The sequence below is a fragment of the Balaenoptera borealis genome (genome assembly GCF_965194805.1).
Source record: "Balaenoptera borealis genome assembly, chromosome: 1".
NCBI lineage: Eukaryota > Metazoa > Chordata > Mammalia > Artiodactyla > Balaenopteridae > Balaenoptera > Balaenoptera borealis.
This window is the reverse complement of record NC_138860.1, coordinates 79895912-79922657: the sequence shown is the minus strand read 5'-3', so window position 1 is coordinate 79922657 and position 26746 is coordinate 79895912. Positions and strand designations below refer to the sequence as shown.

Here is a 26746-nt window from a genome sequence, read left to right as displayed (position 1 = left end):
GATAGATTGAAGGGGAATATTGAGGTGTGCTGTGTGACTGAGTGGTGGGGAGCAACTGGGAAAGTGGCAGATAGGGCTCTCAGAGGGGACCAGAGGGACATGAGTGCTACTAACTGCATCACAGAATCCATCAGGATGTCTGCCTGTGAACCACAGGGGATGCCTCAACTGCAGATACCTCCAACTGGCCCACAGGCACCAATAGCACTCCACAGGCCTCACTCACACATTCCCCCACTGCAGGAATGGTTCTTTATGTATGTTCCCAATAGCTGCAAGAATCAGGCTTTGAAGATGGCCAGTGAGCACACACAGAAAGCTGAACCAGCTCTGTGGACTTGGGAGAAATGACACAACTTAAGCATTCAGGACCACCCTAGAGAAAGCAAAAAGGAGTCTGGCAGCACCTGGCCTGGCAGATCAAGAGAAGGCATACAAGCTTAAGAATTCTCTTACAAGAGAGAACACAAAATGTGGATCAGGTGTACCCATAGAAAAGTTCTAAGAAAGCCTTAGAATTCCTAGCAGGGCTGACAGAAAGTATTTTTCTCCCAAAGTCAGCCAGTAAAGACAGGAGAAAGAGACTGCTTCCTCAAATGTGAAGACAGCAATGCAAGACCCCAAGAGATATAAAAAATAAAGGAAATATAATACTACAAAAGGAATACAATCATTTTTTCAATAACCAGCTCCAAAGAAATATGGATCTGTGATTTATGCAATAAAAAATTCAAAATAACTATTCTAAGGAAGTTCAGTGAACTATAAGACAACACAGAAAGACAATTCAATGGATTCAGGAAAATAATATATGAGCAAAATGCAAAATTTAACGTAGAGATAGAAATCTTTAAAAAGAACCAAACAGAAATCCTGGAGCTGAAGAATACAATAAATGAAATAAATGTTACAGAGAGCATCAATAATCGACTGGATCAAGCAGAAGAATCTGTGAAGTATAAAAGACATATGCTTTGAAATTATCTAATTAGAGGAGAATAAAGAAGAAAAGAATGAAAAAGAGTGAAGAAATGCTATGTGAACTATGAACTACCATTAAGAGAAATAATCTATTCATTATTGGAATCCCCAAAGAAGAAAGGGAGAATGGGGCAAAAAGCTCATTTAAAGTAATAATGGCTGAGAACATCCCAAATCTGGGGAGAGATTTGGACATCCAGTTCATAAAGCTAATAGGCCACCCAAACCTTCAACCCCAAACAATCTTTTCCAAAACACATGATAATAAAATTGTCTAAAAGCAAAGGCAAAGAAAGAATTATTTAAATAGCAAAAAACAAAAAACAAAACCAAAATCTCATACATAGGAACACCCATAATATTATCAAACCTTGCAGGCTAGAAGAAAGTGGGATGATATATTCAAAATACTGAACAACAACAAAAAAAAACAACTAAGAAAACTACTGGGAAAAGTTGTCCTTCAGATACAAAGGTGAGATAAAGACTTTACCAACAAACAAAAGCTGAAGGAGCTCATCACCCACTAGACCTGCCTTATAAGAAATGCTGAAAGAAGTTCTTTAAGTTGAAGTGAAAGGATGCTAATTAAGAACATAAAAGCATATGAAGACATAGAACACATTGGTAAGGGTAAATATATAGTCAAATTCAGAATACTGTAATACTATGATATGGTGATGTGTTAATAACTTAACTCTAGTATAAAGTTTAAAGGACAAAAGCATAAAAATAAATATAATGATAATAATTTGTTAATAGCTACACAATACAAAAAGTGGTAAATTGTGACATCATAAACATAATGTGGAAGGAGTAAAAGGGTAGAAGTTTTGTATGCAATTGACATTAACTTGTTATCAGCATAAAATGGACTGTAATATCTATAAGATATTTTATGTAAGCCTCATAGCAACAACAAAGCAAAAACCTACAGTAGATACACAGAAGATAAAAAGAAAATCTAAGCATACTACTATGAATAATCATCAATTCAGAAAGGAAAACAATGAGAGGAAGAAAAGAATAGGGAGCTAAAAAAAGGCAGAAAATAATGAATAGGATGGCATTAGTAAGTTCTTACATATCAATAATTATTTAAATGTAAATTAATTCAATTCTTCAATCAAAAGGCTGAGTGGATAATAAAACAAGGCTCAACTATATATGCTCACAATAGAAGCATGTCACCTATAAGGACACACATGGGATCAAAATGAAGGAATGAAAAAAAAATTCTGAGTAAATGAAACCAAAAGAGAGAAGCTATATTTATATCAGACAAAACAGACTTTAAGTCAAAAGCTATAACATGAGACAAGAAGGTCATTATATAATCTAAAAGGGGTCAATTTATCAAGAAGATATAACAATTGTAAATATCTATGTACCTAACATTGGAATGCCAAAATATATAAAGCAAATACCAACAGAACTAAAGGAGAAATAAGCACCAACACAGTAATAGTTGGGGGCTTAACTATCCCATTTCTACAGTGGATAGATCATCCAGAGAATTAATAGGGAAACAGCGGATTGGAAAACACTACAGACCTAATAGACCTAATGTACATATATAGAACATTCCACCTAACAGCAACAGAATACACACAGTTATCAAGTACACATAGAACATTTCCTAAGCTAGATAATATGTTAGGCCAAAATACAAGTCTCAACAAATTTAAGGAGAAATAAATTATATCAAGTATTTTTTTTCCTACCACAATGGTATGAAACTAGAAATCAATAATAGGAGGAAAGCTGGAAATTTTACAAATAAATGGAAATTAAACAACACACTTCTGAACAACAAATGGATCAAAGAAGAAAGCAAAAGGGAAGTCAAAAAATATCTTTAGACAAAATAAAATAAAAACATAACACACCATTACTTGGGAATGCAGCAAAAACAGTCTAATGAGGAAAGTTTATGACTATAAAAGCCTACATTTAAAAAAACATAAAAGAAAGACCTCATATGAACAACCTAGCATTGTACCTCAAGGAACTGGAAAAACAAGAAAAAACTAAGCTCAAAGTTAGCAGAAGTAAGGAAATAATAAAGATTAGGCAAAAATAAATGAAATAGAGAATAGGAAAACAATAGAAGAGAATAAGAAAACTAGAGCTGGTTCTTTGAAAAGATAAACAAAATTGACAAATCTGTAGTTAGATTAAACAAGAAAAAGAGGACTCAAATAAATAAAATTGTAAGTGAAAAAAGGAGACATTACAATTAATACCACAAAAATACAAGGGATCATAGGAAACTACTATAAACAATTATATTCTGACAAATTGGACAACACAGAAAAAATGAATAAATTCCTAGAAACATTCAACCTATGAAGACTGAATCATGAAGGAACAGAAAATCTGGAGAGATCAGTAATAAATAGGACATTGAATCAGTAATCAAAAACTTCCCCAAAAAGAAAAGCCCATGACTGTATAGTTTCACAGGTTAATTCTAGAAAGCATTTAAAGAAGAATTAAAGCCAATTCTTCTCAAGCTGTTCAAAAAATGGAAGAGAAGTAAACATGTACAAAAACATTTTATGAGGCCATAATTACCCAGATATCAAAGCAAAACAAGGACACTACAAGAAAAGAAAAGAAAAAAAAAAAAACCTACAGGCCAATATCCCTGATGAATATAGATTCAAAAAAAAATCCACAAAATACTAGCAAATTGAATTCAACCGCACATTAAAAGGATCAAATATCATGATCAAGTGAAATTCATCCCTGGGATACAAAGATGGCTCAACATATGCAAATCAACAACTGTAATATATCAATTTAATAGACTAAAAATTAAAACTATAAGATCATCTCAATAGATGCAGAAAAGGCATTTGACAAAACCTTTCATGATAAAAAAAACTTTCAAAATTGAATATAGAAGGAATGTACCTCCATATAATAAAGGCCATATATGACAAATCCACAGCTAATATCATACTCAAAGGTGAAAAGCTGAAAACTTTTCTTCTAACATCAGGAACAAGCAAGAGTGGTCATTCTCACCACTCCTATTCAACATAATACTGGAAGCCCTAGCCAAAGCAATTGCACAAGAAAAAGAAATAAAAGGTATCCGAATCAGAAAGGAAGAAATAAAATTTTGTATGTGGATGATATGATTTATATATAGAAAACCCTGAAGACTCCACCAAAAATCTTCTGGAAGTAATAAAATACAGTTAAATTTCAAGATAAAAATAAACACACAAAAAATCAGTTGCATTTCTACACATTAACAACAAATTATCTGAAAAGAAATAAGAAAACAATCCCATGTATTATAGCATCAAAAACAATAAAATACTTAGGAATAAATTTAACCAAGGGGGTGAAAGGTCTATATATTTAAAACTATAAGACCTTGATGTAAGACATAGAAGAAGACACAAATAAATGGAAAGATATCCCTTGTTCATGGATTGAAAGAATTAATATTGTTAAAGTGTCCATACTACCCAAAGCCATCTATACATTTAATGCAATCCTTATCAATATCCCAATGACATTTTTTCACAGAAATATAACAAAGAATTCTAAAATTTGTTTGGTGCTACAAGAGTCCCCAAATAACCAAAGCAATATTGAGAAAGAAGAACAAAGCTGGAGACATCACACTTCCTGATTTCAAACTATATTGCAAAGCTATCATAATAAAAACAGTATGGTATTGGTATAAAAACAGACACATAGACAAATGAAACAGAATTGAGAGCCCATAAATAAACTCATGCATATATGGTCAATTAATAATTGACAAGAGAGCCAAGAATATTCAGTGGAGAAGGGATAGTTTCTTCAATAAATGATGTTGGGAAAACTGGATATTCATATTAAAATAATGAAACTGGACTCCTATCTTACACTACTCACAAAAACAAGACAAAAACAAACACATAGATATAAAAAACAGATTAGCAGTTACCAGAGGAAAAGAGCGTGGAGGGAGAGCAAAGTGCGTAAAGGGAGCCAAATATATGGTAATGGACTGAAACTAAACTTTTGGTGTTAAGCACACTGTAGTGTAAATGGAAGTCAAATTATAATATACACATAAAATTTATATAACATTATAAACCAATGTTACCTCAATTAAAAAAAGAGAAAAATAGAAGAAACACAAATGAGGAAAAAAATGAATAAAAAGAACTTGATAACTGGAAATAAAGAAAAACATGGTTAAAATGGTAAATTTTATGTTATTTATATTTTAGCAAAATAAAAAAAAGAAAAAATATATTATGATTTATCATATAACAGGACACTACACAGCTTTTAAAATAGTACAATAATCTACATACAGACTTCAAAATATTTCATGATATTTTATTAAATAGGTATACTTCTAAATATCTATATATTCACACGTATGTAGAAGTGTTTCTACAGAAAAATAGAAAAATATCTGCAGAGCTAATATTTTAACAATGCTAAGCTTTTAACAATGGGTACCACTTGTGGTAACTTATAGCGAAGACTTTAACTTTTACATTATATACTTTTAAAATGTTTTAATTTATGTGCTAGCTTATGATTGCTTTAAAATTAAAATACAGACTTCAAACCATATTATCACATTTTCAAAAAGTTTGTGAATTAAGGAAGAAAACATATTCCTAAAGCTTTTAGAGGTTGCAACAAATACAGAACTTTGGATGTAGTGAAACCTACTGAGATTATGTCTCCTTATAAATATGGGGGCGTCTAGATTGGCACCTGGATTGGCCTGACATACAAAATATGTCATTACAATTTAGTGTAACCGCAATGGTATTTTATGTAACTTTGCTTTAATTTTAGTTTGGTAACAGTGACCCCCAAATTCACTGAGTCACATATATTATGTAGAAACAGGATGATTAATGTAAGGGGCAGGACTGGAGCTCTGTACTCTCTAAGCAGAGAAAGCACTTGGACAAAAAATTATGGACACAGCTTTCTGTATGGAGCAGTCCCACAAAATCACTAACCTTGGGTTCATGCTTTCTAAGCTTCATTGTCCCTCTACCCCATGACCTCAAGTTCTTTTATTCCTGTCCTGTTTTCTCTTGTAAAAAGAACTCAGAGCAGAGTTTGACCTGTACCTGAAAGAACCAATAGGAATCCGGCTCTAGTAACAAAGTTCTTCCCACTGCTGAGTTCATGTTGGTTCTCCTGGGTGATCTCTTCAAAGCTTGAGCCAACTTCACTTCACAGTAGATGCAGGAATAATCTCATGGAGGAAAGCACCTGGATGAGGTGTACTGGAACGCTGATTCTCCCAGGATCTCTGAAGGACATATTAGTTCGGAGGTATGGGGTCGTGCATGGTTTCCCAAGAGCAGAATCTTCTATAACTTTACATAACATCTTCATAGTCCACATCTGTAAGATCCGCCTTCTTCAGCCTAGAATAGATGGCTGAGGAGTTCTAAGAGCAAAGGTACATGGATAGAACCTGAGCAGGGAAGGCAAGTCGAACATGTTTCCCACAGGTCCTCTTCCCCAGTCCTCTTTCAGTCAGCCAGGATGCACCCTATCATGGTGCACCGCTCAAGACAAAACTTGGAGCCTCTTGGAAGACTGTGGTCCTAGGCCACCATTTTCAAAGGGCCTGCGTCCCACTGTTGGGCTACTGAGATGCTCCTGATGAGCTGCAAACTGACCCATACAAAGCCTTCTCTCATTTTTATGAGTCATTGTTAGGCTGTTCCACGGACTATAATTTTTCAAGGATGTCAGAATTTTGTATTCATAAACTAAATTTAGCCTGTTACTGGAGTTTATCAAGGACTTGAACTCTGTCCTGAGATATTTGGCCGCCACACCGCACTAGACTCAAATACAAAGCACCTACTCTATTTGCACACGTGCAGAGTTGGAATTTACGCAATTTTCTGAAAGCATTTTTGTATCATCAGTGAAGTCTTGAATTGATCAAAGTTTAGAAATTACTGATTTTTTTAATGACAAAAATCACTTAGGTTAGATTTATTCAATATTAATTTAGTTTTTGACATGTTGTTTGGTTAACCTTATAGCACAAAATGATGTATGTATGGTTCAACAGTATTTCAGGATAAAGATTTTCAAATCTATAGAATTTTTAGACTAAGCATGCACTACAGTTTAGCTACACACCTTCCATATGTCCATTGCTAAAAAAAAGTATACGTGAGCCTCTAAAATTACCTTGTACAATGACACTTTACTGTTATAATCAAATGTTTTTATCCCTGTGGTGTGAGGAGATAAGGTAGGAGATAGACCATGAGATATCTTGTTTTTCCTAAGTGGCCATAATTTTAAAAATTTGAGAGCCTGTCCCCAGAAGAAAGAGAGAAAGAGCATGGAGGAAAGAACAGGGATTCTAACTCACCTTATCCCCAGTATGCATCCCAGGGGGTTCTTCTGCGGAGACAAACATATGTGAGATTCCATTTAAAGTCCTTCATTAAATTAGTGTTAATAAAGGCTTCTTTCTCTCCTGTCTATTTCCCATGGACTTACTTCCATTAATATTTTTCTGTCTCGCTTTTCTGCCTATCACAAATATGACTCCTTACTGTACAGAGGAAAACTAGCACCTGGGGGGAGTGAGGGTCCGCCAGCCCCTCCTGGCATTTGTACCTCTCAGCATTTCTGTGCCCACCAAGTACGGGATGGGACAAGAGCCACAACTAAGCAGCTGTATTGGGGTGCTACAGGGAGTCCATAGCTGGTACCGTCTCCAATGCTGCCATTTGACTGGGGAGTGAGATACACAGGAGGCCAAGTTAGCATCAGCATTGGGCTCTACTCAAGACAGCTTCCAGACCAAAGGCCAATCTTCATATAAGGCACAGCAATGCTCATAGTCAGCTCCAAGAGCAGAAGCAGCAGCGCCAAAGAACAGAGCCATGTTGCCATACACGGTCACTGATTATCCTCCCGGTTCCAGGAAAGACGAAAGTCAGAGACAAGTTCACTCCCTCATGTCTCACCTGCCGCTGGTTGCTGTTCCTGCTGCACACAGTACACCAAAGAATAAACCTCATCCCCACTTACAACATTCACTGAAAGAGAAAAAAGGAGGCGTCATGACATGACACAGTCCCTTCTTCCTGCCATTTAACTCATGCCATACCTACCACCTATCACAGCCATGAAGATAGATGAGTCATTTATTTGTAGAGGTGGCTGGGACACAGCAGGGTCGGATTTGGTTAATAGACATCACCTTATTGCTTCTTCCCCAGCTTGCTCTGCCTACTTTGGCCCAGGTCATTTGGGAAGCCTCACCATTTTCATAGTCAGGGTGTAGTTGCTCTGGGCCTTGTGAGTTGAGGTAGGTGGATTCTTGGGGTACAGGGCTGGGAAGGCTCCTGCAAACACAGAAACACATGCTACCTATCTGGGATAGCATCCTAGATGTCCCAGACATAACTATCTGGGATTATGAGTAAAACACTGAAAGAGAGAAGCCTGTTACAAAGTGTCCTGAATAGAATGCTAATTTATGGGGAAATCAGCAATCAGCACAGCTGTCTGGTACAAGCCACAGCTCTATACTTACACTGAGCAAGGCATTGCAGAGTATCACTGGAGTATATATTCCGCAAGTGTAAGGTTCTTATTTGACAGCTTACTGTGGTATTGCCCACACCCAGAATAGTGCCATTCACATCATAAGTGTTTGGTAAATATTGAATGAAAAAATATTGATTCACCCCAGATGGAAACCGGTTGCTAGGCAGAACAAGCAGCTTGAGGAAGGGAAAGAAGAAAATACTCTTGCATGTGCGTGTATCACTGAAAAAGTGCTATTCTGATTTGGAAAAAAAATCTGTTTTTTTGTTGGCAAAAATAATAACACAGTATAAAATGTATCAACTAAACACTGATATCCCCCGATGGAAGTATTTAAAAAATCTTTTCCTCTTCTAACCAACAAGGATCTATCATACAGCACAGGGAACAATACTCAATATTTTGTAATAACCTATAAGGGAAAAGAATCTGAAAAAGAATATATAACTAAATCATTGTGTTGTACACCTGAAACTAACATGACATTGTAAATCAACTATACTTCAATAAAATAAAATCAAAAATAAATTTTACAAAATCTTTTCCTCTTCTAATCTTCTAAGGAACTTCATCAACAATTTTTCAGTATGTTTATTACTTATTCTCTGGCCTGCATTATGGAAACGTGTGTATATCTTAACTACTCTAGGATACTTAAAACTCTCAAGATCTCTCCATATTTTCATGCTTTCTAGCACTCAACAAAATGACTTACAGACTCTCAGATATTGGTTGATTGAATAAATGCATGAAACTGGTCAATATAATGGAACTGTCTTATTCTGCACATTTAGTGAAGGAGATAAATTAGGAAAAATGATGAAAGGATTTAAATTAATTAGTTAATATATAAAAGAAGAGGAATAGCAAATGAAGTTATCAGTGGAAGAACTCTGGAGTAGTAGTTTTGGATATGACAAAATATGGAAAAAAGCTCATGAGAGAGAACAATTCAAAAAATTGTTTGAAATAGAGTTTTCTGCATTAACTGTGCACACAGAGAAAGCAGAGGTCTCACCTGAGTGGATCCCCGGCTGAACGACTTCCTGCAAGTCAAACAAATGAAAATACATGTCAATGAAGGAACTCTCTTTCTCAGTGCTTTCATACAGCGCTTGTGCAGGGAATGTGCCTTGTTTCAGGATGCCCATTGCAAGATGCCACTGTGTGCTCAGAGGACATCCTGGTAATTATTTGGGCAGATCCTTCATATTGCAGATGAAGAGATTTAGGTCCAGAATAGTTAAGCGAGCTTCCCAAAGACAGTTAATACCAGAATTGGACTTGAGCCCAAGGCTCTCTACCTGCACACCTATAACATTTTTTGGTTTTGGTTTTAGAACCATACAACCTAATCCTATCATGACAAAAGGCACTGCCATAGACACAGTATAGTTGGGGTGACGTCTCCAAAGATGCCCAAAAGCTTGGAATTTAAGTAAGAATCTCACATTGTCCTCTCTTGCCCCATCTCCAACTTGCTCAATGGAGAACAGGAGACCAAGATTAAACATACAAATAAATAGGTAATAATCAATTGTAATAATGTGTGAAGTTATTGGTACTCTGAGGAAGAATAATAGAAGAGAATTGTAAGCTGTGTGGCCAGGTGAAGCCTCTTGGAGGAAATGACATTTAAGCTGAAAAGTGAGAAACACTCAGCAAAAAGCATATGTGTGGATGTGTGGGTAAATATTTCAGGGAGAAGAAAAACCGTGTGACAGTATTCTAAGGCAAATAAGAATTAGTGCAATGACTTTACCTGGGAGATTGTCAGTATAGCTGGAACTGCTAACTGTATTTCTCTTATAAGTGGCTGATATTAGTTATTTTAAGTAGTTACATTTTTGTATAAAAATTAAACCACAAAAGTACAAGGTATCTGTTTAACCTCAATTGATAATACATGGGGATGAAGGTCTTTACTAAAAACTTTCACTACTTTAATAGGTGCCATCCCATGTGCTGGGGCAGTGGGGTTGGCTATGAGCAGATCTATAGGCAAGGTGGCTAATGGGATATATTCATCCTTATTAGTATATATGTCACAAATCTTGCCCTATTTCAGTGAGAACAAAGGTCACAGTAACAAAATACCAATCTCTATAAATACAAACCTATTTTTCTCTTGAGCCAGCAGCAAAATAATAGGGCCATAGTGGTGGGACCAGAGATGCCAAGCAGCACCTCCATGACTCTTGAAGTAAGAACTTCTTTTCTGTCCTCCGTAGGCACTGAAGGGAGAGACCTGTACATGAACTGCCAAGGAGAAGGGCTTGGGTTTGGAGAGCAGATATCTTGAGTGTGGGTTGAGGCAAGGTCTGCTCTTCCTGGGGGAGGTGGGGAGGTAGGACTTATTTATGCACCTAGGGACTTGCAGCTTATCACATTGATGAGAGAAGAGAGGCACCAGCTTTGATGTCCCCCATGCCCCCTCAGATACATCTCCCAGGACAGGACTACCCATAGAAGCCTCATCTTTGGTAGCACACCACCAGAAACTTTGTGGGGTCAGCAAAACTCCCAGAATGCTGAGAAACAGACATTGACCGAAGTAGTTCCACAGCGTGAGCTATACCTATGATATTGAGTGGTACCACCTCACTGCGCTGGGCCACCAGGCCATTGTTGGCCTCACAGTAGTAGTTTCCAGAATGTTCTGCAGTCAGAGAGAGGTTGAAAGACACTCCTCCTCCAGAGGGAGCTGAGCTGCTCCCCAGGGAGACATCCTCATGATAAAACTGGTACAGGATCGGGGCAGAGCCTCTCCAGACCTCGCAGTGAAGCTCCATCACGTCCCCCACCACAGCCTGGGCCCCGGGAGCCCTGAGGGTGAGGACAGGGTGAGACACTGGAACTGAGAGAGATAGTAGACTGTCAGAGGGGGTCTCTGATGATGACAGACTCACAATCCCTGCCCACAGAGGCGCAGCGCCAATTCACTTCCTCAGGGTGCCCCAGGGGAACATGCTGGCTGAGCAGAAAGGCAGTGGAACTTACTTCTGACAGTGATGTTCACCAGCTCACTGAGCCTGGGGCCATAGCCATTGTCAGCCGCACAGTAATATTGCTCAGAGTCACTCTCCATCACCACAGGGATCTCAAATGTCGCCGTCAGTGAACGCTGGGTCTTCGTTTCCAGGTTTAAACCCAGGACCCCTTTGTACCAGAAGAAGGTGATATCTCCTGTGCCCCCAGTGACCAAGCAGACAAGAACCAGCTTTTCCCCCTCCATCAGGTATCCACCGGGAGGTTGTATCTCCAAGTTCACATTACTGATGGGGACTCCTACATGAACACAAGATGACACAGGAAGGCCCTGAGTAGGGAGGGTTTCAGGGACAGGGTAGGTGCGACAGTCCTGAAAGCAAAGTCCTCCGGTGAAGTCAACAGCTTATATTATTTAAAGGTGGGGCAGGGAGCTAGTGGGCAGAGGGGGTCCTGCTGATTTGGAATTGGCATTGGTTGGGTTGATGGTGGTAGGGTAAGAAAGACACCATAATATTCCCATGGAGGTTACAGTGTCTTCTCCCTGCCTAAGACAGTGTGATTCCCAGAACCATGATCTCTCAAACTCCCATTTTTCAAGGCACAATAGTGTAATGGCTACAAGTCTAGGTTACAAATCAAACTGCCTGGGTTTGAATGTTGGTTCCAACTCTTCTTGTGCATGCTTGGTCAAATTACTTAACTTCTCTGAGACTCAATTTCCCATCTGGAAAATGGAGAAGATAATGACAGTTATCTCCTACAGTTGTGATGCTTCAGTTGAACAACATGTGGGTCAGATTGGTTCAAGATGACGGAGTAGAAGGACATACACACTCACTCTCTCTTGCAAGAGCACTGGGATCACAACTTACTGCTGAACAATCATTGACAGGAACACACTGGAACTCACTAAAAGAAATACCCCACATCCAAAGACAAAGGAGAAGCCACAGTGAGATGGTAGGAGGGGCATAATCACAATGAAATCAAATCCCATAACTACTGGGTGGGTGACTCACAAACTGGAGAACAATTATACCACAGAAGTCCACCCACTGGAGTGAAGGTTCTGAGCTCCACATCAGGCTTCCCAACCTGGGGTTCTGGCAACAGGAGGAGGAATTCCCAGAGAATCAGACTTTCAAGACTAGTGGGATTTGATTGCAGGACTTTGACAGGACTGGGGGAAAAAGAGACTCCACTCTTGGAGGGCACACACAAAGTAGTGTGCTCATCAGGACCCAGGGGAAGGAGCAGTGACCCCATAGGAGACTGAACCAGACCTATATGCTAGTGTTGGAGGGTATCTTGCAGAGGCAGGGGGTGGCTGTGGCTCACTGCGGGGACAAGGACACTGGCAGCAGAAGGTCTGGGAAGTATTCCTTGGCCTGAGCTCTCCCAGAGTCCACCATTAGCCTCACCAAATACCCTGTAGCCTCCAGTGCTGGGTCGCCTCAGGCCAAACAACCAACGGGGAGGGAACTCAGCCCCACCCATCAGCAGACAAGTGGATTAAACTTTTACTGAGCTCTGCCCACCAGAGCAACACCCAGCTCTACCGACCACCAGTCCCTCCCATCAGGGAGCTTGCACAAGCCTCTTAGATAGCCTCATCCAGTAGACAGCAGAAGCAAGAAGAACTACAATCCTACAGCCTGTGGAACAAAAACCACATTCACAGAAAGATAGACAAAATGAAAAGGCAGAGGGCTATGTACCAGATGAAGGAACAAGATAAAACCCCAGAAAAACAACTAAATGAAGTGGAGATAGGCAAACGTCCAGAAAAAGAATTCAGAATAATGATAGTGAAGATGATCCAAGACCTCGGAAAAAGAATGGAGGCAAAGATCGAGAAGATGCAAGAAATGTTTAACAAAGACCTAGAAGAATTAAAAAACAAACACCTAGAAGAATTAAAGAACAAACAAACAGAGATGAATAATAAAATAACTGAAATGAAAAACACACTAGAAGGAATCAATAGCAGAATAACTGAGGCAGAAGAACGGATAAGTGACCTGGAAGACACAATGGTGGAATTCACTGCTGTGGAACAGAATAAAGAAAAAGAATGAAAAGAAGTGAAGACAGCCTAAGAGACCTCTCAACAACATTTAATGCACCAAAATTCACATTATAGGTGTCCCAGAAGAAGAAGAGAGAGAGAAAATATTTGAAGAGATTATAGGCGAAAACTTCCCTAACATGGGAAAGGAAATAGCCACCTATGTCCAAGAAGTGCAGAGAGTCCCAGGCAGGATAAACCCAAGGAGAAACACGCTGAGACACACAGTAATCACACTGACAAAAATTAAAGACAAAGAAAAATTATTAAAAGCAACAAGGGAAAAATGACAACTAACATATAAGGGAATTCCCATAAGGTTAACTGCTGATTTCGTAGCAGAAACTCTACAAGCCAGAAGGGAGTGGCATGATATATTTAAAGTGATGAAAGGGAAGAACCTACAACCAAGATTACTCTACCCAGGAAGGATCTCATTCAGATTCGACGGAGAAATCAAAAGCTTTACAGACAAGAAAGACCTAAGAGAATTCAGCACCACCAAACCAGCTCTACAACAAATGCTAAAGGAACTTCTCTAAGTGGGAAACACAAGAGAATAAAAGGATCTACAAAAACAAACCCAAAACAATTAAGAAAATGGTAATAGGAATATACATATTGATAATTACCTTAAATGTGAATGGATTAAAAGCTCCAAACAAAAGACACAGGCTCGCTGAATGGATACAAAAACAAGACCCATATATATGCTGTCTACAAGAGACCCACTTCAGATCTAGGCACACATACAGACTGAAAGTGAAGGGATGGAAAAAGATATTCCATGCAAATGGAAATCAAAAGAAAGCTGGAGTAACAATACTCATATCAGATAAAATAGACTTTAAAATAAAGAATGTTACAAGACACAAGGAATGACACTACATAATGATCAAAGGATCAATACAAGAAGAAGATATAACAATTATAAATATATATGCACCCAACATAGGAACACCTCAATACATAAGGCAACTGCTAGCATCTATAAAAGAGGAAATCGACAGTAACACAATAATAGTGGGGGACTTTAATACCTCACTTACACCAATGGACAGATCATCCAGAGAGAAAATTAATGAGGAAACACGAGCTTTAAATGACACAATAGACCAGATAGATTTAATTGATATTTATAGGACATTCCATCCCAAAACAGCAGATTACATCTTCTTCTCAAGTGCACCTGGAACATTCTCCAGGATAGTTCACATCTTGGGTCACAAGTCAAGCCTCAGTAAATTTAAGAAAATTGAAATCACATCAAGCATCTTTTCCAACCACAATGCTATGAGATTAGAAATAAATTGCAGGGAAAGAAAACGTAAAAAACACAAACACATGGAGGCTAAGCAATACGTTACTAAATAACCAAGAGATCACTGAAGAAATCAAAGAGGAAATGAAAAAATACCTAGAGACAAATGATAACAAAAACAAGATGATCCAAAACCTAGGCGATACAGCAAAAGCAGTTCTAAGAGTGAAGTGCATAGCAGTACAATCGTACCTCAAGAAACAAGAAAAATCTCAAACAATCTAAACTTACACCTAAAGGAACTAGAGAAAGAAGAAGAAACAAAACCCAAAGTTAGTAGAAGGAAAGAAATCATAAAGATTTAAAGATCAGAGCAGAAATAAATAAAATAGAAACAAAGATCAATAAAACTAAAAGCTGGTTCTTTGAGAAGATAAACAAAATTGATAAACATTTAGCCAATAAGAATAAGATTAGAAATGAAATAATTTCTAATAATTAATAAGATTAGAAATAAAAAAGAAGTTACAATGGACACCACAGAAATACAAAGGATCATAAGAGACTACTACAAGCAACTCTATGCCAATAAAATGGACAACTTGGAAGAAATGGACAAATTCTTAGAAAAGTGTAACCTTCCAAGACTGAACCAGGAAGAAATAGAAAATATGAACAGACCAATCACAAGTAATGAAATTGAAACTGTGATTAAAAATCTTCCAACAAACAAAAGTCCAGGACCAGATGGTTTCACAGGTGAATTTTATCAAACATTTAGAGAAGAGCTAATACTCACCCTTCTCAAACTCTTACAAAAAAATTGCAGAGGAAGGAACACTCCCAAATTCATTCTACAAGGCCACCATCACCCTGACACCAAAACCAAAGACACTACAAAAAAAGAAAATTACAGACCAATATCACTGATGAGTATAGGTGCAAAAGTTCTCAACAAAATACTAGCAAACAGAATCCAACAACACATTAAAAGCATCATACACCATGATCAAGTGGAATTCATCCCAGGGATGCAAGGATTCTTCAATATATGCAGATCACTCAATGTGATACACCATATTAACAAATTGAAGGGGGAAAACCATATGATCATCTCAATAGATGAAGAAAAAGCTTTTGACAAAATTCAACACCTATATATGATAAAAACTCTCCAGAAAGTGGGCATACAGGGGACCTACCTCAACATAATAAAAGCCATATACAGCAAACCCACAGCAAACATCATTCTCAATGGTGAAAAACTGAAAGCATTTCCTCTAAGATCAGGAACAAGACAAGGATGTCCACTCTCACCACTATTATTCCACATAGTTTTTGAAGTCCTAGGCACGGCAATCAGAGAAGCAAAAGAAATAAAAGGAATACAAATTGGAAAAGAAGATGTAAAACTGTCACTGTTTGCAGATGACATGATACTATACATAGAGACTCCTAAAGATGTCACCAGAAAACTACTAGAGTTAATGAATGAATTTGGTAAAGTTGCAGGATACAAAATTAATGCACAGAAATCTCTTGCTCTCTATACACTAACAATGAAAGTTCAGAAAGAAAAATTAAGGAAACAACTCCATTTACCATTGCAACAAAAAGAATAAAATACCTAGGAATAAACCTACCTAAGGAGGTAAAAAACCTGTACTCAGAAAACTGTAAGACATTGATGAAAGAAATCAAAGATGACACAAACAGATGGAGAGATATACCATGTTCTTGTATTGGAAGAATCAATATTGTGAAAATGACTATACTACCCAAAGCAATCTACAGATTCAATGCAATCCCTATCAAATTACCAATGGCATTTTTTACAGAACTAGAACAAAATATCTTAAAATTTGTATGGAGACACAAAAGATCCCAAATAGCCAAAGCAATCTTGAGGGAAAAAAACGGAGATGGAGGAATCAGACTCCCTGACTTCAGACTATACTACAAAGCTACAGTAATCAAGACAATATGGTACTGGCACAAAAACCCAAATATAGATCAATGGAAGAGGACAGAAAGCCCAGAGATAAACCCATACACCTACGGTCAACTAATCTATGACAAAGGAGGCAAGGATATACAATGGAGAAAAGACAGTCTCTTCAATAAGTGGTGCTGGGAAAACTGGACAGCTACATGTAAAAGAATGAAATTAGAACACTTCCTAACACCATACACAAAGATAAACTCAAAATGGATTAAAGACCTAAATGTAAGACCAGACACTAAAACTCTTAGAGGAAAACATAGGAAAAACACTCTTTGACATAAATCACAGCAAGATCTTTTTTGACCCACCTCCTAGAGTAATGGAAATAAAAACTAAAATAAACAAGTGGGACCTAATGAAACTTCAAAGCTTTTGCACAGCAAAGGAACCTGTAAACAAGACAAAAAGACAACCTTCAGAATGTGAGAAAATATTTGCAAATGAATCAATGGACAAAGGATTAATCTCCAAAATATATAAACAGCTCATGCACCTCAATATTAGGAAAAACAAACAACCTAATCAAAAAATGGGCAGAAGACCTAAATAGACATTTCTCCAAAGAAGGCATGTCCAAGAGGGAAAATCTGCTCAACATTACTAATTATTAGAGAAATGCAAATCAAAACTACAATGAGGTATCACCTCACACTGGTTAGAATGGGCATCTTCAGAAAATCTACAAACAACAAATGCTGGAGAGGGTGTGGAGAAAAGGGAACCCTCTTGCACTGTTGGTGGGAATGTAAATTGATACAGACACTATGGAGAACAGTATGGAGGTTCCTGAAAAAACTAAAAATAGAATTACCATATGACCCAGCAATCCCACTACTGGGCATATACCCAGAGAAAACCATAATTCAAAAAGACACATGCACCCCTATATTCATTGAAGCACTATTTACAATAGCCAGGTCATGGAAACAACCTAAATGCCCATTGACAGACTAGTGGATAAAGAAGATGTGGTACATGTATACAGTGGAATATTAGCCATAAAAAGGACCGAAATTGGTTCATTTGTAGAGACATGGATGGACCTAGAGACTATCATACAGAGTGAAATAAGTCAGAAAGAGAAAAACAAATATCGTATATTAACGCATATATGTGGAACCTAGAAAAATGGTAGAGATGAACCAGTTTGCAAGGCAGAAATTGAGACACAGATGTAGAGAATAAACATATGGACACCAAGGGGGGAAAGTGGGGGGGGGGGGGGAAGGGGGTTGGTGAGATGAATTGGGAGATTGGGATTGACCTGTATACACTAATATGTATAAAATAGATAACTAATAAGAACCTGCTGTATAAAAAATGAAATAAAATAAAATAAAATAAAATAAAATAAAATAAAATAAAGTAAAAACAACAGTGTGAATCACTAGAACAGGGCCTATGGCATATGAACTGTCCAGAGGCTTTTTGTCGTGGTCCAGGTTCACGGAGTTGAGTTTTGAGGAAGTCTGGGAAAGCCCAGCTTTCGGAAGGTATTAGCAATTGCTTTATGGTATCATGTCTACATCTTTGTCTGAGAGTGCGAGAGGATGTCAGAAACGTCAACCATGTTATATGGAATAACATGGTTCAGAATCACAAAACACCCTCATTCCTTTTTATCTTTCAAAATCAGACCTCAGCTTCTCTTCCATAAGCCCTTCCCCCATAGCCTTTTCCTCAAAGCCTCCTCTTACCACCTCAGTCAGATTTCTCCCTTCTTTGTAGTTTCTATTAATAGTCGACCTTTACGACACCACCACACATTTCACCCTAGTTGTTTAGGATGCCAGTTAAGCATCAGCTTCTCATAGTCAGGGACAATATATTATGCAGCTATTTCCTCCACACCCTCCAGCACAGTGATGACACACAGTAAAGGCTTCCTAAAACTTCTTTTGTTTGCTTGAATGCGAATAGCAAGGATAAGGGAAGACCCCTTAAGAACTCTGATAATAAAAAGCTCAGGTACATGTGTCAAAGAGCAACCATGCATGCAGGAGCAGAACACAACAGTCAGGGAAGACCAGCCTCGTACCTCTGCCCTTCTCAGCCCAGCCCAGCAGAGGCCCCCACCGGAACTCACCGTGTACTTGGATCTGGACTCTGCGGCTCCATTTGACTCTTAGTGGTGTTGTCTTTGCTTGACACCAGTAGGACCCTGAGTCTTCCCTCCACACAGCAGGAATCCAGAGCTCTGGGATGCTGTCCCAGTCCAGCCCTAGGGGCCTGCCATCTTTGTAGAAGCGGAACTGGAGCTGAACATCTAACTTCCGTGGAGGGGGCTCGGTCTTACAGGCCAGGGTCATTGAATTCCCCTCTATGGGCTGAGAGGGGCTGACTATCAGGAACAGCTCTAGAGGGAAGAGTTAAACACATATTCTAGGGCAATGGGGTTCAGAGATCCTGATGGGTGGCACTTTGTGTTCTCAGCACTTGCTGTCAGCAAGACTCAAAGGTCCAGCTCATTGGACATGCAGACCACTTCTCACATTACCGCCCTGCCCCGACATGGCGCATGGGCTTTCAGCTGCTCACCCCCAGCACCTCCTGCCCCTGTGCAGCATCACTTCCTTCTACAAGGCAACCCTTACCTTTGACTTGGTTATTACTCTTTGAAGTTTCTATCCATGAACTGAAAACACTTTTGGAGACAATGCAGGGATACTGATGACTGTCACTAGAGTTGGCATTGGAGATGGTGAAGCTTGAAGTTTTAGGAAAATATATTTCATTCATCCTTGTTATAAGCCATATTGGTCATTTTCTTCTGTTCCCATTCCCCTGATGTCTCAGACCCACGCTATCTCTTTCAGAGATAGAATACGAGACATGGAGAATCAGTCTGGGGAATACTCAGAGGAACTCTATTTCTTCTGTACTGTTTCTCTCCTGCCCCTTTTATTGCTATTCCTAATGGAAGGAAGAGGCACGCATTTGCCTAGAAATACCCTGCATCCATACATCCACATGGCCCAGATCCCTTGATCTGGGACCTCTATACAAACCCCTATAGAAAGCATGTATCCCTTTTTGGCCATAGGGGTTCTTTTCCAGATGAATTACAGACGAGTAAAGTTGTGTTCTGCTTTCATCTCATCTCCTTATCTATCCCAGTTGCAGCAGCCCATGAAACATCGAAAGCCCTGATTGCGTTTGCTCTCAGGGCATTTGTTTATCCAACCTTCAGCGCCTTTGTTCTTTGGGAAGTTTTAAGAGTATTCCTAAGAAAAGTCTCTTTGTCTCCTCATCAGATGAAAATGCGAAGTGTTCTAGATCACTGAGGGGTGATTCCTAGTCCAGTATCTATAATCTCCAAGCCTTTCGACTGGAATGCTTTACCCTAGGACTTTTAAAAATTCAGTTTAACTGTGGTACCAAAATGTTTGCCCTGTGCTGAGGCCTGGAATACCCTGTGCATTAATCACTTTCTCTCCTTGGAAAACTGTAGTCGCCAGAGGACTGAGGAGCAGCACAGCTTTGGGAGCATAGCAGAAAAAGCAATAAAAAAGGCATCTAGGCACCTGAAACCCACTCTTTTGAATGGGTCTGGGGTGGGGATGGAATAGGACACTGGACAGGGCAGTTTGCACGGGTCCAGAGCTCAGTCTTGCAGCTTGGAGCTTGTTTCAGAAAATTCTCAGGCACAGAGACTACCTGGCAAATTCCTGGTGGCAGAAACGTTGTTTCTTCATCCTGGATGCGGCTTTGGATTTTTGCTTAGGCTACGACTGGTCAGGCACATTTACAGAGTAAAAGCGGAGCCAAGCACAAGGCATCATGGAATTAACATAAGGCATGAGTTAGACTTGGACAAATATCAGGTGAGGAAACCAGAAGCCTGAGTTGGTTCTGAGTATCTCTTGTCATAGGAATTCCAAACCCTGTGTTCCTAGTTGCACATGCAGCCTGTGTTGAAGTAGCAGGATAATCTCTTTTAACCCTGTGCTTATTATTTTAAGCACAAGACAGCAGTCCTCATATATATTAGATTTAAACATACTTTAGTGGAAGATTTCTTCTGGGGGAAAATTTCCTCCTCTCCTCATCCGGTACAAGTAAGACTGAATCAGGAGCAAACTAATGAAGTAAGTTTGCCTAAAGCAGAATCTGAGAGAGAAAATGCACCGGGGTAACAATTGTGACTGCAGAGCAGGGCCGAAAACAGGAAGAAGGCAGCAGTCTACAGTTTGTACATGGCCCACGCATTGACTGTAATGTTGTTCTCCGTGGAGGCGTGACTTTGGCATTTTTTTCCAACACTTCTGGTGGAGTACCCAGCTGGGAGTACACAGGGGCTTTGGAGCCCTTCTGCCAGAGGGCAGAGATTCTTCTATAACATCAACCTTCAGCACCCCCTGACTTCCTTGTGCAAACAGCATTACCCTCCCTAAGCTGGGACGTCCCAGAAAAAAATGATTGTGGTCTTGAGAAGGTCAGAGCAAGACCTGCTCCATCAGCTGAGCATGTACATGTCACATGCAGAGACTGGTGTGAACACAAGCAACCTGGGCCCAAGGGGGCCGCTGTCATCTGTATACCGGATATCAAACAGCCATCCACAGGCCTCCTGCACTGGCTCAAGTGACAAGATACCCACAGACCGTGAAGAAGAAAAGGAAGTGCAACTCACCAGTTGGTTCACAGAGTGGAGCTGGGAGAGAATTTAGCAGAGATCAGTACAGGGCAGCAAATCCCAAACATACCCAAAGTTTAACTCCCACAAGCGCTTTCCCAACAACACACCCTCCTTCTTTTGTGCCCTTCCTCTTTTTCTCTCTTTCCCTCTCTTTTTCTCTTTTCCCCTTCCTATCTTCTTATTTTCTCCCCCTTCCCTACCTTGCTTCCTTCCTCCTTTCTCTCTGTTCCTTTCCCCACATTCCACATCAATCACCTGCCTACAAAATGACACAGAGTTCTGTTTTATGATTGTAATTTCCAGTAACCTCTCTCACCTGTGGTTATGAGATGGTGCCTTTGTTGTATAACTACTTAGCCGCTCCCTTCCTCAAGCCCATCATCCTCATTCCCTCTCTCAAGAGTCTGATGATCCAGCTCTAGACTTGCTGACTCATGGTAACAGAGGTCAGGCAAGGAGAGTGGACAGGCTTATGCTCAAAACATGATGCCCCTTTATTTAACAACTTCAGGGCAGAGGAGGCTTAGGTCCAGAGAAGGACTTCAGATTTCTCCAAAGATTCTCTCTTATCCCAAGGATTTGACCATAATATTATGGCATAATGGTCAAGAACAGAAAATTCTGGGGAAAACGCAGCCTTTGTAGCCAGATGACATAGACCTGAATCCTGGCTCTTCCTCTTACAAGCTGTGTGACTCTGGGAAAAATGCTTTACCTCTCTGTGCTTTAGTTTTCTGTAAAATGGAGATAATAATAGACCTACCTCACATAGTTTTGTGAAGATTAAATGAGTTGATATCCACAAAATGCTTAGAAGAATGCCTGAAATTTATCTAGCATTTAATAATGAGATAATTCTCACTATTATTATCTATTTTAGTTCAGTTTGGTCTGAGATGCCTACTGTTTATATTAAATGTTTATTTGAATAATCAGTTCCTCAGGAAGGAGAAGGGAATCAATGAGGGCTAGCATGAAAATCACATTTTATTTATTCATCCATACCACAAATAATTTTGAGTGCCTATTATATGCCAGGCATTGTACATCACACTTAGGTTGCAGGAATGAACATGAATGACAATCTTTTCTGTCAAGGAATTTACATTATAGTGGGAGAGAGCCAATCAAAAAAATATATATGTAACATGATTTTAGAGAATGGTCAGTGCTATAAGAAAAATACAGTAGAAAAATAAGTTACAGAGTATCTTGGGATGGTCTTGACTATTTAGATAGACGTCAATTGAGTCGAAACATGAATGAAGTTAGAGAGCAGGCCTTCTGAATATTTGGGAAAGAGCATTCCTGGCAGAGAAACAGCAAATGCGAAGACCTTGAGAAGGAATGAGCTTGTCCAAGGAAGAATGAGAAGGCAGGTGCACTGGGAACTGACTAGGTGAGGGGAACAGTGGTTGATACTGGTGTGTGAGAAGTAAGCAGGGGCCAGTCACAGAAGGCTTTGTGGGCTTGGTAATAGCTTTGGATTTTGTTCATGATGTAATGGAGAGCGATGGACAGTTCTGACTTAATTTGCATTTGTAGAATCATTCTTCCACTGTAGAAAGAACAGACTACAGACATGCAAGAGTAGCAGGGGGAACATTAGTGGGAGGTTAGTCTGGAAGAGTGAGGATGGTGGCTCAGGCTAGGCAGTATTGGTGCTGTGAAGGGGACAGATCTCAGTATAAATTCGGAAGTAGAATCAATGGGAATTACTTATGGATTGGATATAAAATGTCAAAGACAGAGAGGAATTAAGTATAACTCCTAGATTTTTGGCCATAGCAACCAGAAGAATGGTGGTGACATTTACAAAATGGAGAAGTGGTGGGGAGAAATAGGTTAAGTCCTAGGTGATGGTGACTCATGTGGAAGATCAAAGGATCTGTTAGGACATGTTGAGTTTAAAATGCATATTAGACAGTTGAATGGCAGTTGAATATATGAAAGGTGTTCAAAGGTGGGATCGAAGTTGGATAAATAAGCTTGATTTTAAGCTGTTTAAGCTTAAAATGACTAAAGTGTAAAACTTAGGGAATGAATATGGATGGAGAAGAGAAGTCTACATACCAATCTTGAGAAACTCAAACATTTCAAAGTCAGCAAAGAAGCAGGTATTAAGTTAGAAAGAACACCAGCAGAATAGGGTATTTAGAAGCCAAGTGGAAAAGTATTTCCAGGAGAGGGAATGATCAACTTATGTCAAATACCCCTGAGATGCTGAATAAAATGAGAAATAAAAATTGAATCCTGGGTGAGGCAACATAGAGGTGGTTGATGACATTAACAAGAGCAGTTTCAGTGGAGTGGTGAGGACAAAGATTGATTGAAGTGGATTCAATAAAGGATAAGGAAGAACTATAAGGACCTAAAACAGTTTAGCAGTTTCCAGGGGTTAGGAATGAGGGAGGAGTTGACTCTAAAGGGATTGAGGGCATGAAGGAATTTTTGAAGTGATGGAAATCTTCTGTATTTTGATCGTGGTGGTAGTCATATGACGCTAAATCTTTGTCAAAAATCATAGACATTGCATCAAAAAAGTGTATCTTACTGTAATGTAAATTAAAAATGAATTTTAAAAAGAAAGGATGGGAGGAGATCAAGTAAAGATAATGACTCACTGAAAACTATAAAAGGATGTGCAGAATGGTGAAGCAAATGGAGGTCACATTTCTATTATTTTAAGATAGAAGACATTATGGCATATTTGTATACTTATAGGAATAATCCAGGATGGAGAAATATTTTGATGATGGAGCAAGGGAGTCTGGGACCCAATGCACAAGTGGAGAGTCCTGTCTTCAATTTGGATGAGGGAAAATATATCCATAATAGGGAGAGAAAAGGCAGAGTATGTAAATGCAGAGGTGGGCAGGTTGATAGATACAGCCGTATAAAGATGAGGAAATTGTCTTTCGATTGCTTTTATTTTTCTCAGGTTATAAACTAAGAGTAAGAAGAGAAAAGTTTGAGGAGAAAGGAGTGGGTATGAAGAAGTGGTCATCAAGAATGGAAGAGCACTGGGGCTTCCCTGGTGGCGCAGTGGTTGAGAATCTGCCTGCCAATGCAGGGCACACGGGTTCGAGCCCTGGTCTGGGAAGATCCCACATGCCGCGGAGCAACTGGGCCCGTGAGCCACAACTACTGAGCCTCTGCATCTGGAGCCTGTGCTCCGCAACAAGAGAGGCCACGATAGTGAGAGGCCCGTGCACCGCGATGAAGAGTGGCCCCAGCTCGCCACAACTAGAGAAAGCCCTCGCACAGAAGCGAAGACCCAACACAGCCAAAAATAAATAAATTAATTAATTAAAAAAAAAATAGAATGGAAGAGCATTGACTCTGAAAGAATAGGAGGATTGCATGGCACCTGAGATTGGTGGTCCTACATTTAAAGGAAGATAAGTCAGCAGGATTGTACCTTTTGTTTAGAGTCACATTCAGCTGCTTAGGCACAGGTGTGAAGCATGCAGAAAAGTGTGTTAGTCAGGAAAGTGCTATGGGGAAGAGGGATGAAGGTACATCCAAGGGAGTATTGTGATAAACTACAGAATCTAAGTATTGTGAGAAGTGAGGACATGGAGTGCAGTAATTTGACAGTGGAAAAGTAAGCCTGGGGAGGGGAAGGCATGTTGAATATGGAGCATTAGAGAAAGTGAGCTGGAAATACAATGTAGTCAGGTAGGGAGGTGGGTGCTGAAGTCAAAGATTTTGGAAGTGGGACAGTTGTTGGTAATGATAAGTTCTAGGGTTTGATGGTAGAAATGGGGAAGTCAAGGAAGGATATAGGAAAATCATGTTAATGATAAGAAGGGCAAGGAACTGAGAGGCCAATTTGTTGTTTGAATTATCTTTGTGGCTATCGAAACCACCAAGAACCAAGTCAGAATCAAAAGTGGAAAGAAAGACAGAAAGTGAACACTCCCTATGAGATAAAAACTAAAACGACAGTTTTCTTCCAAAATCTGGCTTTCCAGTATCTATGACTTTCTGCCCAACTCTAAGCCCTCAGTGGGAAGTAAAGATCTGAGCATGCCTGACCATTGCCCAGCAGAAACTTAGTCCTGAGAAGTCCCAATGCTCTTCAGGAAGCCGGGCGCCAGGGAATGGAATCCCATACCCTTTTCTGGGTCGTCCTACTCACCACAGATCAACAGCAAGAGCCTCAGCAGCATGAGGACCAGGTCGGGGTACTGGAACTGGAGGTGCTCTCTCATCGAAAAAAGAATTCACCTTAGAATCAGGAGGCAGTGGCTTGTCAGAGGTTTGAGGAAGTCGGGATCAGAAGTCACACAATCGAAAGCACACATTTACAGAAATAGAAAAAGGAACAAGAGCCTTCTGATGGCCAATCTCTATTTCCTCAGCTCTGGAGGCCAAGAAAATTAAAAATAATCCTGTTTATAGTTTGGTTCTATTTCCAAAATGTGAAGAGAATGCATATTAATACATCAGCTCCTTCTTCAAGAACACAGGTAGCTCAAAGGAAGTTTCCCAAAGGCAGTTTCTGACTTTGATGAGCATCTCATCAGGCAGTGGTCCTGCTGAAATTCAAATGGCATGTCTGTCATCTTTGATAAAGATGTCTCCTCGACCATATCTAATCAGCACATCCTTTTGTCTCACAGCAGCCTCTATCGTAGTCACGCTATGCACAAGTGCCAGTAAGGCGGGGACCGATGTGCTGTCACCCAGGTTATGTGTAATGTCTGACAGTTGTTGCACAGGATGATTTTTAGGGTCAAGCTATCCATAAAATACTAGCTGGCATATTTAAACTTTCACAGTGTACCAATAAGTGAGCATGAAACAGCTGAAAAATAAAATCATGGGAAATTACAACCTGGGCAACATTTATAAGTGAAATACAGGAAACAGGCATATGCAAATTATCTTCTGGGCATTTGGGGTCAGTTCGCCATTATCACTAACCCTGGCACTTGTAATATTGTTCCCGCCCTCACCCAAAATCAGGATATTTATAATCTCTTCCATTTCTTCCTTTAGCACCTTGTGGCTACCAGTTCTCCACACTTGAAGCCTGTATTTAATTCAGATTGTGGATTAGAGGGGAATAAGACATCTTAATTTTCAACATTTCTTGAATCTTTGAGTATCTAGGCATAAGAATGTGTAGAAGCTGAGATATTAGGGACCTGGGAAGATGCTATTCAGTAATGACTTCCAAGTCCAGGTATCGAGTCCAAAGAGGAAGACTGAGAAAAG

At 39.4% G+C, this 26746-nt stretch overlaps 1 protein-coding gene across 1 annotated transcript; it reads right to left on the bottom strand.

The window, feature by feature from the left end:
• Positions 1 to 1292: 1292 nt before the first annotated feature.
• LOC309618864 (Fc receptor-like protein 1) lies at positions 1293 to 26044 on the bottom strand (the record flags this gene model as incomplete). Its single annotated transcript, XM_082373278.1, is given in 12 exon segments — positions 1293 to 6418; positions 7367 to 7398; positions 7971 to 8042; positions 8269 to 8372; positions 10670 to 10790; positions 11135 to 11413; positions 11557 to 11844; positions 18968 to 19237; positions 21515 to 21535; positions 25665 to 25710; positions 25712 to 25753; positions 26033 to 26044. Coding segments are annotated over 12 exon segments (1359 nt in total). The 3' UTR covers positions 1293 to 6346.
• Positions 26045 to 26746: the final 702 nt, after the last annotated feature.